At 32.0% G+C, this 17,690-nt stretch overlaps 2 protein-coding genes across 2 annotated transcripts; both read right to left on the bottom strand.

Moving 5' to 3' along the window:
- Positions 1-1,583: 1,583 nt before the first annotated feature.
- LOC124828769 (putative prolyl 4-hydroxylase 10) lies at positions 1,584-10,085 on the bottom strand. Its single transcript, XM_047302145.2, has 8 exons — positions 9,736-10,085; positions 9,584-9,668; positions 8,581-8,678; positions 8,346-8,443; positions 5,908-6,037; positions 5,621-5,808; positions 5,430-5,519; positions 1,584-1,853 (listed from the first exon to the last, which is right to left on the bottom strand). Exons 1-7 carry the CDS (start codon positions 10,032-10,034, stop codon positions 5,446-5,448), a joined length of 972 nt encoding a protein of 323 aa, XP_047158101.1. The 5' UTR covers positions 10,035-10,085; the 3' UTR covers positions 1,584-1,853; positions 5,430-5,445.
- Positions 10,086-16,112: 6,027 nt separating this feature from the next.
- On the bottom strand, positions 16,113-17,548 carry LOC148206671 (putative prolyl 4-hydroxylase 10). The gene is made up of 5 exons (XM_088114306.1): positions 17,319-17,548; positions 17,141-17,225; positions 16,816-16,907; positions 16,624-16,721; positions 16,113-16,498 (listed from the first exon to the last, which is right to left on the bottom strand). The coding sequence occupies exons 1-5, from the start codon at positions 17,522-17,524 to the stop codon at positions 16,365-16,367; spliced, it is 615 nt and encodes a 204-aa protein (XP_087970432.1). The 5' UTR covers positions 17,525-17,548; the 3' UTR covers positions 16,113-16,364.
- Between the last annotated feature and the right edge of the window lie 142 nt (positions 17,549-17,690).

Here is a 17,690-nt window from a genome sequence, read left to right as displayed (position 1 = left end):
GTCATAATACTATTGACATCAAACACCATATACATTTGACTTCCATTCTAGAAGCCACATACGTTAAATTAAACTTAGAACACTTATCATATTACATTCACGAAGTTGTCAATACAACAAAACTACATAATAGAAATAATCTACACTCCATGAATCTTTAAAGCATATAGATAAGAAATTCCGAGTTAACCCAATAATATGTTTTCTCCAAATCTACCTTTACAATCACACAACTCTCTTTTCAACCACTTTGATTATTACCACATTACTATATAATATGCCCTTCCCTCAATGAATGTTGACTCTTTGTGGTCTATGATTTTAATATATAGAGTATGTACAAAAGATTTTTTTATCCATATACATACCAAGTCATCCAAACTTCATATATCTTCACATGGTGGAATAGGATATGTACAAAAGATTTTTCCCATATCCAAAAAAAAAAAAAACACATCAGTTCTTCCACTTGTGATAGAATATTTCTCTTCTTCATAGTTTCTTGATATTTTAATTAAATAGTAAAAAATACACAATTACAAGTTAACTCCCAACACTCTTATCCAATTCATTATATCGTAACTAACAAAGTTAGTTGAAATAGAGTGATTTCGTCGTACGGAGATTATTCTGTTTGGAAAATTGTCAATTTTTATAATATTAGATTAAAGTGATTTGATTTGGAATTGATGAATGATGTTAAAATCTTTAGCATAGCATGAAAATTAAACTCATTTTTCAAGTAAAGTTATCTTGGAATTTAGAAGACAGGGATTGAAGAAGATAAGAATGGAATAGTGATGATAGAGCATCAATGGAGTGACATGCTTCACTCTCTTGGCTTGGTGACTTGGCATCTATGTGCATGCTGCATTTGATGAAGCCTTTCTTATATTAGTTATGAGTTATGAATTTGTTAAGGAGGGATTCCAATGTGCTTTCTGCACTTTTCCAGTTACACTTATTGTTCATCTTCTTCTATATTATGTTTGAGACAAACATAGACAATGTTGTAGTACAAAACAGCATCCTAATATTTGAAAAAATAACGGGTAATTGTCATAATAACTGTATAAATCTACTTGAAAACAGCATCCATATCAATAAAATTGTTCTATTTGAATACTAGTTTATTTTTTCTGAATCTGAAATCTATAACTTATAATCTTGTAATTTGTTTTTCCTTTCATCTTCACACACCTTTGTCTAAAAGTTTATTTTTGTTGTATCTAAACAAAATTATTTATTTCAGAATTATTTTTTCAACATACTTATTCAAATAAAGATTGCTTCTGTTTATATGTAATTGATTGTAATAATAATCAATCATGCATAAAATTTATTAAATAATTTTATAACTGATTACAAAAATAATCGATTATTTGTGAATATATAATAAAAGTTTGTGACTCAATTTATATTTTTCTTCACCGAAGTTTAATTACTAGATAATAACTAATTCAAAATCTTGATTAAAATGTTATAAAAAGTTGAACTTCAAGTCTAAAAAATATTCTTGTCGATCAATACTTGAATTCGTATAATATGCAACAAAGAATATATAAAAAAAATCTATAACCACATAAGCAGAAAACAAAAAGTTTGTAAAGCCTATGATATATACTCATTCCATCTATTGGTTTCATACTATGGAAATCTTTAAAAATTTATTAGTTTCTATTAGTAATTTAACCAGAAAGGATAGGAGAAAGAATTGAGGTATGGTAAAAAATCCAAAAATTACAGGGCGCAGTTACATGAACATTTTACTTCCACCCCTTAAAGTATGATCATGCAAATATGGTCCATGCATCACTTTAGTATAATATTGACACGTTGAACTCATTATGAGCCTGAAAAGTAAGTAAATAAGTAAATCAACGTTAGAGGTGAATGGAAACAAAATGTCATAATTAAATTTATTAAACAAAAAGCCACGATTTAGAATCATGGTTGACAAGAAATTCAACTTTGTAAACTAAGTTTTATATCCAGTTTAATTTAGCAGCGTTAATCCTGAATAACTAGTATAGGTTGCAGACTCCACACAATATAATATATTTGTGACGAAATCTAACCTTTTATCTAGATGAATTAGCAACAATAAAACTTTGAAAAAAATAATAGTGCAAGAGAACTGATAAATTTGAGAAGATAATAGACTTAGAGCATCTTTAGTATAGATGTTCAACAAAAATCCAAAACAAATTATATATTATTTACAAATCTTACATTAGAAGAGAGATAACTTTTTCACATAGGAGAATGAGTTCTTTTACAAAAAAATTTAAAACCTCTAAAATATTTTTAAAAAATCATAGAAGGATAATTGGTGTTACTTAAGAATATAAAATGAGATTTACAATTAGAACAAAAATTGAATTAGATTTTAAGGAGTTTGATATCCTTCTAGACATAGAAGAACGTAACAAAAGAGTGCTACAAAATCTCAAAAAATAAGATTTTCCAAGATGTAACAACTTTTATATGTGTTAAAATATTTATTCTATTTATCATCATTATATTGTGTCTAGGATTATCCTATTTATCATGATTATATTGTGTCAAGAGTTACCCTATTTATCATGATTATATTATATATAAGGTTACTCTATTTATCATGTACTTTGTATCACAACTTTCTTATATATAGGATGAGAGTGAGAGGGATTTTTAAGCCCTCAAGAATTATTTTACATGTACTTTGTATCACAACTTTCTTATATATAGGATCAAAGTGAAAATGATATTTTAAGTCCTCAAGAATTATTTTACAGTTTCAATTTCAAGTCAACCAAAGATGGATTACCTAAGATGAATTTCTTTCTCGGTTCTCATATTACAATATAAGTTTGAAAAGAAGGACAGGGAAGTCCAAAGGCTAAAGAACGAGCTTCAACAGAAAAACTTGGAGGATGGAAGATTAGATGCAGAACTTAACAAAAATGACAACAATGAGGTCGCAAGAAGTAATATTGCAAGAGTTTAAGTAGGGTGTTGAGGTAATATTGCAACCTAAGCAGGATAAGGAAGAAATATTGCAAGATAGCGCACCAATATGATATTTTAATCCTAATAGTGAGTGGATTGCCTTTAAGGGAATGATATTTAAGTGTGTCTAAGTTTTGGCGTGACACTATATATATACGCTTGATTTTCAAAGAATGAATTTTTACTCTAGGTTTAGGTTCGGTGGCTATTTGGAGCATCCGTATTAGGAGTGCAAGGTTTAGGTTTTTACTCAAAATTTTCTTTGTAATCTTGAAATTTGTGTATACAAAACCGATGGTAGTAGTAAGCTGATAACAAAAATGCAAAAACACATATTGACAAATGAATCTGGATCTGGATCACTTCCTCGAGTGACTACCATCACTGGTGGTCGCTGCCTCATTCTCCTTCACACGACTCATCACGCACAGCTTCTCTCCTATCACTCTCGGCGCGTGTTTGTCAAAAGCCACCTTCTCGGTGTTGGAATCACACGTGACACTATTGTTTGTATTGTTGGAGCCTCCTAAGTGCGTTTTGGTCCTTGTTTCTTAGTTTCGGTGATTGTATCTTAGACCTAGAATTTTCTCTTTTCATTGTTTTGGAACCCTAAGTTAATATGATATCCTTTGTTTTATCATCTTCTGACTCACCGAATTTAAGTCGTTATATGTCCTTGGTTCCTGATTTCGAAGTCATTTGGTTGGTATTTTAAGTTTTCTCTCTTAAAACCCTAAACTCAAAAAATCCTCAATTTTTTATTTCTTATGGCATGTGCTTCTTCATCACCCTTCTCACCCCATTTGCACCGTTTAAGTGTCACCAATAAAAGTCATCCATCAACGCACCACATAATCCTAGTAGCATTTTGGTTTCTTCTTGTCCTTTCTTGTATGCCATGGTTATGGAATTGAAGAGTCATAGATTTCTTGGTGAATGGAAGTGAAGATAGGATAAGAGAAGGAAGAAATATTTAAAAAAAAATAAGAAAAACTTTGTTTCAACATTGTACTCTGTTTCAACATTGTTCCTTAACCTCCTTTCATAATGTGTGTTTAGCTTTCATATTGTAGAAGTTGTGATGTTCCTGATGGCTCGTGTCATTTATTTACCAGTCTCCAATGAGAGTCGGTGCTATCAGCTAGTTAACACCAAAGAATTTCATCACCAAAGTCACGGGTTGAAGGTTGCTCATGGCATGAGGGGAGTCTGGCAAGATTCAGAATCTTAGTCAAACAATTTCACCAACCCTTGTCATATTTGTTTTTGGATGCTTTGATGAATAAAGGAGATCATTATGACCTTCCACCTTCACAGTTTGTCATCAGCGCGTAGTCATTTCTGTCATTCGCGTGAAAGGGAGTATGTTTCAACCACTACAGGCCCCATCAGTCAATGATAACAATTTAGTCTCTGTAGTATGTTTCAGCCACTGCAGGCCCCATTAGTTAGTGATAGCAATCCCTGCAGTTTGTCTTCTTTAGCTACTACAGGCCCCATCCTTACTTGATGGCAGTTTAGTCCATACGTTGCAGTGACTAATGGGGCCTGTAGTGGCTGAAAGCAGAAGTTAGGTTTTTATGCAGAAGTCATTACTTAGGTTCATCAAATGTAGAAGTCAGGTTTTTGTGCAGAAAAACTAGGATTTTATCCATTCTTAGTGAGTGATTCTCCTATGTTCTTGAGTGATTCAAGAACTCATGGCAATATCAAAGGACTTTCCATCCTTTGTGTGTCGCCTCCTGTGCAAAGAGTGATTATTTCCTTTCGTCTATCTTTGTCACTTCGTTGTTTTTTATTCTCATGATTTATAGAATCTTCATTTTTGTCCAATTTATCTCGTAGTCATAACTTGCATTTTACTTGTCCAACTAAAGTGTTTTTTGAGCCAAAATTGAACTTAAGAACGTGAGTTTTCACCTCATTTTTAAAACACCCCAATCGGACTTATGTGGCTCTGAGATATTGATATTTTGAAAACTTTGTTCCCCATTTTTACTAAGTTTAGAAATTTCCTTCAAGGTTCTAACTCTAAACATCTTCAATCAGTCCTTTTTTTTGTAAATGTGGTTCACATCACATGGTGTGATTGAAGGTCAGCTTCAAAGGTTTGCGTGTCATGCAAAAGAACGTTGAAGATGCTTGGAAATAAAAAAAGGCAGTAGAAGGAGGTGCAAGAAAGCAGAAGAAAAAAACATACAGAAGGAAGAGAAACAGAGAGCGTAAAACAAGCTTTGTGAATGCGTGCAACTCTTAATAAATAGAGTTGCAGAGATGAAACAGAAAGGAAGAAATCAGAAATGGTTAAAAGGATATTTACAATACATAGTCTCACTTAACACTAATGTAAAATTGGTGAAATAAACACTGATGTCTAATCACGGATGTAATACTTATATAAGTAAACATTAAGAAAGAAAGAAAGAGAAGATAAATACCTGAAGTAATGCCTATTTAAGTTCCGTATGGTTTGAGACGCATCCATTTCGTACATGACCACTTATTACCCTTAATCACTGGACAACCACCTGAAAATTATTGCAGAGACGGCATTGTTATTTCTCCAAATTTGGAAATAACTATAAAGAATAATAACGGGCATGGTATCAATAACAAGAGAGCAACTAACCATGCAAACTCAATGGATCTAAGGTTGCATCAGGCTTCATGCTCCAGAAAAGTAAAGCACTACCCATCTTTGGTTTAATTGAAAGTCCTTTTTTTGCACATTCAGAAAGCTCATTCCACCAAGGCACAGAGCTAACATTTCCCTTCGCATTTGGGAACACTGTCTCACCCCCTTCTTCAACATCTGAACTGCATCATTATAATACAGAAATTTCACAACATGGGCATCTGTCTTTATATCCAACACAAATTGAGGTTAGCAAATACGAGGCAACTGAAATTACGTACAGGTACATCAGCATTGTCGCTATCCGCTGTCCCCCGTTCTTAGTGTTAACCTCGTCCATAAAGTAGTCCAAATGAGGCTCGTACTTTTGTCCAACTTCATAATGAAGAACTTGAAGTCCTTCACCATGCTCTGCATATTGTGAGGCAGATAATATAGTTCTTTTAAGTATATCACGAAAAATGGAATACCGCATTTTCAAAACATTCCAGGGTACGATATATAAAAATAATTTATTTTTATATAATTATGATGGAATTATATAAGTGATAAAAGCATAGACAATTTATAACGTAAAATGAAATCAACATGACAAAAAAAAAATCTTATAATAAAAAACTATATAATATTTAAACTTTAACACTTTATATTATATATTACATGACCTAGACATGACTTTGATTTTCAATCTCATCATTTCGCTCTTCATCATATGTGAAAAAAATTCCTGCGAATGTGTTTCGTTAAGAGAAAGGCTAGCAACTACGAGGACTCTACTTCCTTCAAGTGGATCTCATTCATCTTTAGCAATATCCCACATTTTGCTTTTACCCTCTTTATAACTATTTCTCTTTTTCCAGAAGAGACTGAAATTTGTAAAACAAACAAAATCGTTATCTTTTTTAAGATTAAGTCTATTTATTTTTATGGAAAATGACTATGTGCTCTATTCCTCTCAAAGCAAGAAGACGATGATGTCTATGAAAAGAGTTTCAATGAAATTGATTGAAGTCCAGAAACACAACACCATGTACGACCCACCCTTACCTTCATTTCAGGTTCCATCCATCCATTAGTAAATCAAATTAGACGAAGTTTTCTCCTCTTGAAATTTTTTAATTATTAGATTTGGGTACAGTACATACCCAAAATGTACTCATGCATACCTAAATTCAGTATCAAATTTAGATACCCCGTATGAATATGGAGTATGTATCCATGAGTATCGAACTAATTGAATATGGATAGATACCCCTTATGAATACATCATGATTTTAGGAGTACCCCATATTGAAGAGACTATCAAGAATCATCGGGAAAGAAAAACAATTAAAAATATTTCAATTATTGAGAATCCAAGTATAAGTCTAAATTTGATTGATATTGTATTTTTTCGGTGAACATTCCTCTTCTATGGATCCAACAATTTTCTCTTGTTTGTGTTAATGGAAATCAGTTTTAAAATATCTAGTTTTAAAATATCTATTATCAATAATTCTTCATACATAGTATTAGGGAGTATCCGATAAATTCAAAAAAAACTTCATGATATTATTTTACTTAGACTCACCATGAGTCTCTTCCACATTGTTTAATCTCTTCATACAAAAGCATTTCTAACTAGGAGTACAATAATCCTTACTTGTACCATAAACGGTTACAAAAACAAACCTTCGGCTTTGATACTACACATGGGTCTTTAGAGAAGAGTATTCACCAAAGAAACCCAATACCAACGAGATTAAATCAAACAACATAAGAAACTATAACATCGTTTTTAACCTAAAACGTTAAGGTAAGTGGTTTATAAGTCTTTTTTCTTATATGTTGCTAAACTTTCTTATTTTTACACAATGTGACACTTAGGGTCACATTTGGATTCTTAACATTATCTAGTCTGAAACACAAGATTTTCAAGTCTTTGGAATATTAAAAATTTTACATCAACTAAATATGGTTAAATTATAATATCTAAGTAGAGACAATCGTCATCTTACAAGTTAGTTTTATAAAGATAAATTATGCTTAAACTCACTATATTAGAACCTATCATAAGCACCTATCATGCCACCTCCTATTGAAACACATTTTTTAGTAATTTGCTTTATGAAAATGAAAGATTAATTGCATGACTATGTAAAATTATAGATCATGTCACTTTCATTCAAATTTGATTTCAAGACACTTTGTGCACATGATTTAGTTCCCTTTTGATAAACAAAAAAAAAGGTCTAGAAATGCACAAAGTATAGCTAGCATAATAAAGAGGGAAATGATAACTTCAACTGCTCAGAAATCAGTCTCATCATGCAGGCGTGATAAAAATATTCATTAAACACATAGTACACCAACTAAAGAGACAGATTGATTAGACATTTAAGCTATTAAAAATGTTTTACATACCAACGAGAAAATATATAAGAGATGAATATTTGATAGTTTTCAAAATACGAAGAAAGCATTTAAGAAAATCGTATGTTACCACGACATCAAAACATTAAAGGGTCTGACTATGACGAAAACTACCTTAAATATAAAACTCTGTTGACGATGTCGCAGATAGAGTAAAAAAGTTCTGTATATGAATCAATGTGTAAATTATCGTGTTAACTTCTGGCACTCACGACTATTTGATACATATGTGAGACGACCAGAGAACATAGTTTTATCAACAAGTAAAACTGATAAAAAAAACTGGGAAAAGGCAGAAGTAACATACCTACGGGTATAAAAGTAAAATCAGCAATTCTTTTCTCAATATCCCTCACAATATGATCACGTCCTCTGGTCAGAAAAGCACCGGAACTAGTCCGTACTCTAAATGCAAAAGGAATAAGAAAAGATAAGATTTTTCATAAAAAGAGGCAAAGTTAAACTAAACAAGCAAAAGATAATTATTTTCAATACTGAAATCGAAGGACACTTGACAGGAAAATGTAAGGGGGAAATCCAACCTGCTGTCCATACTCTTTCCAGTTTTGCTATCAACAACTGATGACTTTTGCATGTCTGGCTTCGCTATATTAATTAGATAATCGCATTCCTCCTTGGTCTGTTAAGATGAATCAGCCAAATTTCACTATTTCGAAAGCGAAGACACTGAAATATTTAATAGTACTGTTGAGCCCCTATCTTAAACAATGGTTAAAGACAACATAACCATATCATGCTAAAGTGGTATTCAATATTGAAAATAACACCTCATTTCAATAAATTAGAGAAGGGAACTAAGTAGTTCGCTTCTCTAGTAATTCCAAAACCATGGTCATAATTAAGGAAAAAGCCTCACCATTGATGATTACGGGCATGCAAGTTGAGAATGGATAAACATAATATTTTGAATGAAAATTACTTGATGCTTGTATGGTGTAGGAAAAATTAGTAAATGCTCAAAGAGAACAACACTATCCATCAGTACTTTACTTCATGATTTGCGGTTGCTCCTCCAATACTAAAAAGGTGGGTTGAGAAAGATTTCAAACTCCCCTATTAAGCATAATTGAGTAAAAGCCAAAACCTTCCATTCCATTCAATCTGCCATGTCAGTCCATTTAAACTCCCCTCCTCACTCCCCACCTCACCATTTTCTAGCGACTCAATAAACTAAGCCATGTTTAACAAGTCTAACACGCACAAACCCAGTTACAAGCACAAGATTACTAACAAAAGCAAATTTTAAAGTGAGCCTAGGTAGTCCAATTTTCCAGTTTTTCCTATAGGCACATCCAATCAAAGCTCTATATAGCATTAAAATAACTTCAACACAGACACCTCTGCATCTCCAGAACAAAACTTGGCTCTAAAAGAGGGGGAAAGAAAATGAAAAGAAAAATAAAAAAATAAAAAAATAAGGTTCTTACTCACAAGAGGACACATTGAAAAGCACAAAGATAATAGAAGCATGCAAAATGTCACATCTTAATAACAAATGCTAGTAGCATTTACGTAAACACTAACCAGAAAATTATGATAGAGAAAAGCTCTGGGCTCCCAGGATATTATTTCAACCCACCGCTCTCCCTGGTTGTCGTCTTCTTCGCTCCTGCAGAAAGAGAGAGATGAGAGAAAGAAGAGAAGAAGGAAAAGCAGGGAACAGAGAAGAGACATACACGTAAGAGGTGCGAGAGATGGAGCTGAGATCATTGGGTTTGGAGAGAGCAGTGGAGGAGTTAGCATTGGAAACGGAGAGAATGCGGAGAGTGAGGAGAATGAGAACGAGGAAGCAGCAGGTGATGAGCAACGTGAGCGTCAGCGTCCACGATGGCCTCGACGATTTCCGAATCCGAGGTTGTCTGGTTTTCATCATTACGAAGATCCTAAATGAGTTAGGTGATGGAAGAGGAGATGGGAATTTGATTTGGAGGAAGAGGAGAAAGTTTATTGGTTCAGTGTTTGGGCTATGTAACATAGGACTCTGTCTTCTGTTCTGTTCTCTTATGTTCTGTGGGCTGTGCTTCCCTTTGCGCGTCCGGTTTTCCTCCTTCCATTATATATTATAATTAAGAAAAATGATACTTTATAAACATTCAGCGGTTTGTTTATACACAAATCTAATTGTCTAATTAGACAAGGCAAAATATTTTAAAATTATATTTATAGGACAGGACTTCAAATAAAGAAGGGTGCAGGGTTGGTTTTGAACCATTTCAAAAGATAATAGATTATAATAATGTTATAACTCATTATTAATAGAAAAAATAATAAATTAAGATATATTTGATTATGATAATTAATTAAAACTTAAATCATAATCAAGTATATCTTAATTTATTTATTTTTTTATTGATAATCAATTAAATCCTATTATAATATATTACAATATCCTATAATCCAAATTAATGAGTAATCAATTATAATAAATATATAATCGATTATAGTGAATTTGTATATCTTTTTAACGATTTCAGTATAATAGATTATAAATGCAAAAAGAAAATGTGAAACAATGTGATTTTACTTTTTTAAATTCTTCAGAACTAGAGTCGTGCATTTCCTGGATAACTTTTTCATTTGAAGTCTATTTGAACTCGTGTGTAGCTGCAAGACTTACATATAAATATAATTTTAATTTTTTTTTCATCTTACGATAATAAACAATTAGCTTTCCTTGCTTATAAACGAAAAAAATAAACACATTCTGGGCTTCCTATACCCTCCAACAATAATAAAGATTAGTTTGAGTTGATTTATTCTCAAACATTTTATATTTTAAATTAGAGTTCAATATATTTTTTCTAAATTATTATAAAATATTTTGTTCTGTTTCTAACTTAAATTCTAAAACTTTTACTTTTTACATTTTATAAAATTTCTTTAAAATTTTTTAAATTAAACATATTTTTAGTTCTTAAACTTTCATAAAATTGAAATTCATTTATGTTACTTTGATATATTTTAATAAATAAATGTATTAGTTATATCTAATGACTTTTTTTTTTTGAACTTATTAAATGGTGTTGTGGATTGACATTTAAGTTAAAACATGTCAAATAAATTAAGGATGATAATGTAAGGTGGACAAACCCGTACATTCGTAGGAAAAAGTGCGGAAAGGACTGAGATTTTGAGTTTGTTGGTTTACACAACTTTGGCCCGCATAACTTGCAACCTACATGGGAAAGGAACTCTCCTCCTAACCCGTATTCTCCTAAACTAAACCTTAATTTTGTATGGGTAATGAAACTAATGCATTTTCTTACGTGATGTAATTCTCTATTGTTTGGAATTTTAAGAAAACTAATACTTGTTGAATTGATCAAAATGGTATTCCTTTATTTGTGAATTAGTTTTAAAATAGTTTAAAACATGAAAACTTGTATCATTTGACCAATTATCCAGATTATAATTCCCTTAAACATTATAATTCCCTTAAACTCACAAAACTAAGTCCAAACTAGCAAGATTCAAGGAGTTCAAACCACAATTTTAACATATGATACATACCAACATATCAATTATCTAGTCAATACACCATATAATCATAAAATTAGAAATTTTAAAATATTTATAATTTAAAAACAATGTAATTAGTTTTCCTTATATGAGAGATACACCAATTTGCTCAAAAGAAACTCAAACCCCTTTCAAAGCTACAAGATACTTTATCTACACATAGAAATAATATAAATATGATCCAGATACAAACATAGGACACATAATTAGAATCATTAATCAACATATACTTATATAGATAATAAAAAGACATATGCAAGTGAAAGCAAACTCACGTGCAATAGATAATTAAATAAGATTAAGAGAACAAGTTAAAACTTAACTTGCACGAATTGAGAAATTGATCGGTCCAAACTAAAAAACTTGCTGTAAGGAGCTTTTCTATTATTTTGAATATTCAATTAGACAAGCAAAATAAATCTTATAAAAAAGTCAAAGAACTTTCTAAATATATAATATGTTTTAAAAAGTCGTTTATAACTAAACAATTTATATTAAAAAAATTTAATATTAAAATAATTAAGCCTGACTATTTTTAAATCATTATAACTCTTATAATATCATATCACTATTTATATTTTTAAGGAACTATGTTAAAAATAAGTATAATTTTTTTTTAAAATTACCTCTTTAAATCGATAATTTACTTTTTTTTTAAAATAGAAAATTATTTATTTGTAATAAACAGACTTAAAAAAAAAGACTTTGGAAGTAAACTTTTTAAAACAAATAGTGCAAAAAGACACAACTAATATACTTAAAAATATTCTCTTTTTAGTACGTTATAGACGTATTATTTCTAATATCTTTTAATGCTTACCGCAACTTGAAAAAAAATATTAAAATAACATCTATATATATATATATATTTTGTTTCGTAGATTTTGTGAGACAGAGACACAAACTCTTATGATGCTTGAATCACGTGTTCCACGTGCTCCTTCCGCTTAGACTGATGGGCTTCTACAGTCTGACCGCTCGATTGACTTCCGTCTAGGCGGTTCGGTCACGTAAGTCTTGGCCGATCGGTTGCCTTCATACTCCAGAGGGGAGGTACCTGCAAAAAATACTCTGACGCTCAAGTTAGGCACGAATTTGAAGAGCCTCGACTCTTGATTGAATATTTAGTGAATGATTATCACTATTGAATATTTGAGTGTTATGAAGTGCGAGCGGAGTAGATTGTGAATGAAACGTACCTGACTTTTCGGCCGGTCAATGTATTTATAAGTGTTTCATAGATCAAATAAAAACAAACTTACCTGGAGATCCTGTTAGTTACCCATAAACGACTTTATCAATATCTTCAACCAAATATTTTGGATTTGGTTTATCAAATATCTTTAACTAGATATCTTTAATTATTTTATCATCCACTAGACTATTGGCCCAGTAACAACTTAAGCGCTGACCCAATTACTATTTGAAGTAGCTTATTAGCACTGTAGGCCCAATTACGACCAAAACCATTTGACTAGGTTGACCAATGGCGGATAGACAGATCGGCCTTATTCAATAACCGCTCGGTCCATATTTCATACAATACATCATGCCCCCCAAGTCCGAGTGTAATCGTTCGACTTTAGCCTTGATTAACTATAGGACTTATGAGTTTGAGGGAGGCTGTGTTTGTTATACTGGAGAGCATGCCTTCAGTTTTTGTTCCCTGATAGATTGAACAGTAGACTGTAGGAGATATATGTTTGTTGAAGAGCTTCTGCTTGCTCTTATTGGTGGTTGAGGAGAGTTCTTTTTAGAACCTTTTCCCCATGTAGTTGCGCAACCAGTAGTGCATGTTTACCTGTACTAAGGAGGAAAAATAATCAAATGTGAAGTAAAAGAAAGTAGATGGTTATACCATGTAATCAAGACCGTTCGATAGCGAATGGTCGATAATGATCGTCCCACTCGCTTCTACCATCCAGGGTTGCTGGGTGATTATGGTGTGAATGACCGTTCGGCTTTGACGTAGGAGTTCTTCCTAGAGAATGAGATTTACTGTTCGGCTTTGCACTAGGAGTTCCTGGAGAACTTCCTAGTGAGAGAGCTTTACCTCTTTGCTTTGACTTTGACCTAGGAGTTCATCCTTGGGAACAGACTTTTACCGCTCGACTTTGCACTAGGAGTTCTTGTAGAACTTCCTAGCGAGAGAGCTTTACCTCTTGGCTTTATGACTTTGACCTAGGAGTTCTTCCTAGGGAACGGACTTTACTGTTCGGCTTGGACCAGGTGTTTTTCAGATAATGTCCCTGGGTTTTGTGTACGAGAGTGAGCGTTCACCTAGAACATTCCTCATTGCTCGGTTTGGACCAGGTGTTTTTCAGATAACGTCCCTGTGTTTTGCGTACGAGAGTGAGCGTTCACCTAGAACGTTCCCCATCGCTCGGTTTGGACCAGGTGTTTTTCACATAACGCCCCTAGGTTTTGTTTACGAGAGCGACAATTTATTTAGAATTTTTATCACCGCCCGGTTTGGACCAAGTGTTTTTCACATAACACCCTTGGGTCTTGTTTACGAGAGTGACAATTCGTTTAGAACTTTTATCACTGCTCGGTTTGGACCAGATGTTTTTCACATAACGCCTCTGGGTTTTGTTTACGAGAGTGACAGTTTATTTAGAACTTTTATCACCGCTTGACTTTTGCCCTCCTCTTGGACGAGTGGTTTGCATGGTCCTGTCACATGTACTATGAAGCCGGACGGCTAAAAACCAATGAGGCCGAATGACCGAGCTGTTGCATGGTTGAAAACTTGATGCCAAATTTGGCTAAGTGGTGAGTACATTAATAAATCTTGAACAATATTATAATATTGAATTAAGATATTTAAATTAAATAATAAAATGAATCTATATCAAAATAATTATCTGTAAAGCCGTAGAAGGTTGTTGATGATGAAACTGCATATCCTTGTCTAGTTCCTTGTGGGTTATAAGGGATGCTTCCGGCTCCAAGGTGGACATATTTCATACAATACACACACACACATATATATATATATATATATATATATATATATATATATATATATATATATATATATATATATATATATATAATTTTTTAATATATTAATATTTTTTTACAGTCATTTCATATTTTAATATTAAAAACAGTTACAGAGTCTCTTGTTAAAATTAGTTGATAAAGCTGGTAATTAATACACTGATAAAGTAGTTGCTAAGTAAGTAGATTTAATATTTAGTAAAACGTTGTGTATAATTATTTATTTAAATTCTTTCTTTAGAAAAATTATGAAAATTGTATATTCAATTTATGTAATTGAATCTCAAACATTGAAAATCTAAAATTTTATATAACATGTTTGAAAAAAGTTTTTCCCCTCCACTTATCATGCCGCATAATGTGTCATTTTCCTCCCTTTTTCTCTCCTCCACCACATTTTCTTATTTTCATGTTCCTTCATTTGTCCTGCTTTCTTCCTTTCACTTCCCACTTTTGGTGAATATTTCCATTCTATTAGTCTAGTACTTTCTCTTTAAGGGAACATCCTATACATGAAAACCGAAAATAAACTTTGTGTTGCATCTCAATTAAACTTTTTATAGTACATCCTTATCAATAAAAATATTCTTTTTTTAATGTCAATTTTAATTACATATTTTTTTAAAAAATCAGAAAATTATTTATATAAAGAGCTACATTTAATTTTAAAGATCTAATCATATCAATACCTTTATTGACTGTTGTAGGAAAACTTCCACTGGATATTCTTTATGTTACGTTTGTAATTATTCTTGTTGTGTTGATTTATGTTTTTACGGCATCCCATATGCCACGTCATGTTAATTTTTGCAGCAATCTTTCATTATAGCATAGTTTTATTTTTGTAAGAAATCAAATCGATTAATTTAATGAGTTAGGAAATGTAGAAATGAAAGAGAAGAAATATAATATTGATCTATGAAAGCAATATGAGAAAAAATAGACTGAAAAGAAAAAAAGAAAAACTTACCAAACCGAAACAAAAGCATTTGTTTGTGCATAAATTGGTAGAAGAGAACCTTATCTGTGCTTTTAGTTTACGCGCCGCTGACATCAGCATTCTTCAATTTGGGAATTAGGGTATTTTGTGGTTTGCGTTGTCGTTCATTCTATTTTTGTAGGGAGGAAGATGAGTCGCTTTTTAATCAAAACATATTGCTTTACCAACAAAATTTTCAACCAACATATCTATTAGTAATGTCAAAATTATATAAACTAATTTATTCATAGATAAAATTTTATCATCTTTTCACTTGTGAACGGTTTTAGAGCTTCTATGTAATAATATTGCTTATTTAGTGGAATTCATTGATTCGCATCCATTTGGTACATGACCACTTATTACCCTTAATCACTGGACAACTGCCTGAAAATTAAGATGAAAATAGACAGATTTGTTAATTTATATTTTTTTTTTAATTTTAAAAGCTTCTATAACCATAATAATAATAATAATAATAATAATAATAAGCATAAATAAGAGACTAACCATGAACACTTGATGGATCATAAGTTGCATCAGGCCTCATGTTCCAGAAAAGTAAAGCATTCCCCATCTTTGGCTTAATTGAAAGTCCTTTTTTCGTACAATAAGAAAACTTATTAATATTCCACCAAGGCACTGACCTCGAATTTCCCTTTGCATCTGGGAAAACTGTCTCACCCCCTTCTTCAACATCTGAACTGTATCATTAATTAATACAAAAACTGGACAACATGAGCATTGTCTTTCATATACCTTGGCAAATTCAGATTAACAAAAACTAGGAACTCGATTCATTTACAGGTACATCAACATTGTTGCTATGCGATTTCCCCCATTTGCAGTGTGCAATTCATCCCCAAAGAAGTCATGATGAGGCACATACTCTTGTCCAACTTCGTAATGCAGAATTTGAAGTCCTTCACCGTTCTCTGCACAAGTGTAGTGTTTTTTTTTTCGATTATTCGACAAAAATCTATGTATAAGAGACAACTCGAAGATACCCATATTCTAAGAAATCTGCTTTGCAAAAGTGGTAAAGAGAGAAAGAACATACCAACAGGTATATGAGCAAAATCAGCAATTCTTTTCTCAATATTTCTCACAGTTTTATCGAGACCTCTATCCAAAAAAGTACCAAAGCTTGTCCTTGCGCTAAATGAAAAGGAACAAGTTAAAACACGGTTTAATCTTATTTTCAACATTGAATTCAAAGGATCAGAAAGTTTAAGGAGAAAAATTCCAAGACCTGCTAATTGTAGATTTCCCACTTTTAAGAACCATAGACTTCTGCATGTTTGGCTTGGCTATATTAATCAGATATTCACATTCCTCCTTCGTCTGGGAAGATTAAAATCGGCCAAAGATTTCAATATTTTAAAAAGTTGAAGACACCAAAATATCACTTCTATTATATTATTATGATTATTATCATAAAGACTAATTTTGCTTTCGTTATTAAAAGTATAATTACTGTTAGTATTATGGTTACAACTTCAAAATGAATTAAACGAAATAATTTGAACAAGATGTATAAATGATTTAGAGCATTAATTTAAGAAATTAAAACTGACCAGAAAATTATGATAGAGAAAAGCCCTAGGCTCCCATGATAATATTTCAACCCATTGCTCTCCCTGTTCATCTTCTCCTTCGCTTCTGCAGAAAAGTGAAAAAGAAAGAACGATAAGAGAAACAAGAGGAGGAAAGTAATGGAGTTGAATGAAGCATGTAAAACAGGAGAATGAATACATGTAGGAAGCGTTGCGAGCAATGGAATTGAGATGATTATGTTCGAATGGAGCAAAGGAAGTGTTGGTGTTGGGCATTCGAAGGTGGAGAGCGAGGAGAAGGAGAATCAGGAGAAACATGAACATCGTGAGCACTGATAGAAGAAACAACCACGACCACCTCGTCATCCATGATTTTTGAACCCGAGAGTGCCTCGCTTTCACCATTTGTGTTAATTTTTGGAATGGACGAGGAACCAATTCGTTTCAATAGAACAATGTTGCAGAAGAGGAGAAACACGCTTTTATTAATTTAATATCTAGCTCGGTATTAATTAATTGTTACATTTGATACAGAAATTAATAATATATTATGTTTCAAAATATAATTTTT

The sequence above is a fragment of the Vigna umbellata genome, chromosome 1 (assembly GCF_029865625.1).
Source record: "Vigna umbellata cultivar VRB3 chromosome 1, Vumbellata_1.0, whole genome shotgun sequence".
Classification (NCBI taxonomy): Eukaryota; Viridiplantae; Streptophyta; class Magnoliopsida; order Fabales; family Fabaceae; genus Vigna; species Vigna umbellata.
This window is presented reverse-complemented; position numbering and strand designations above follow the sequence as displayed.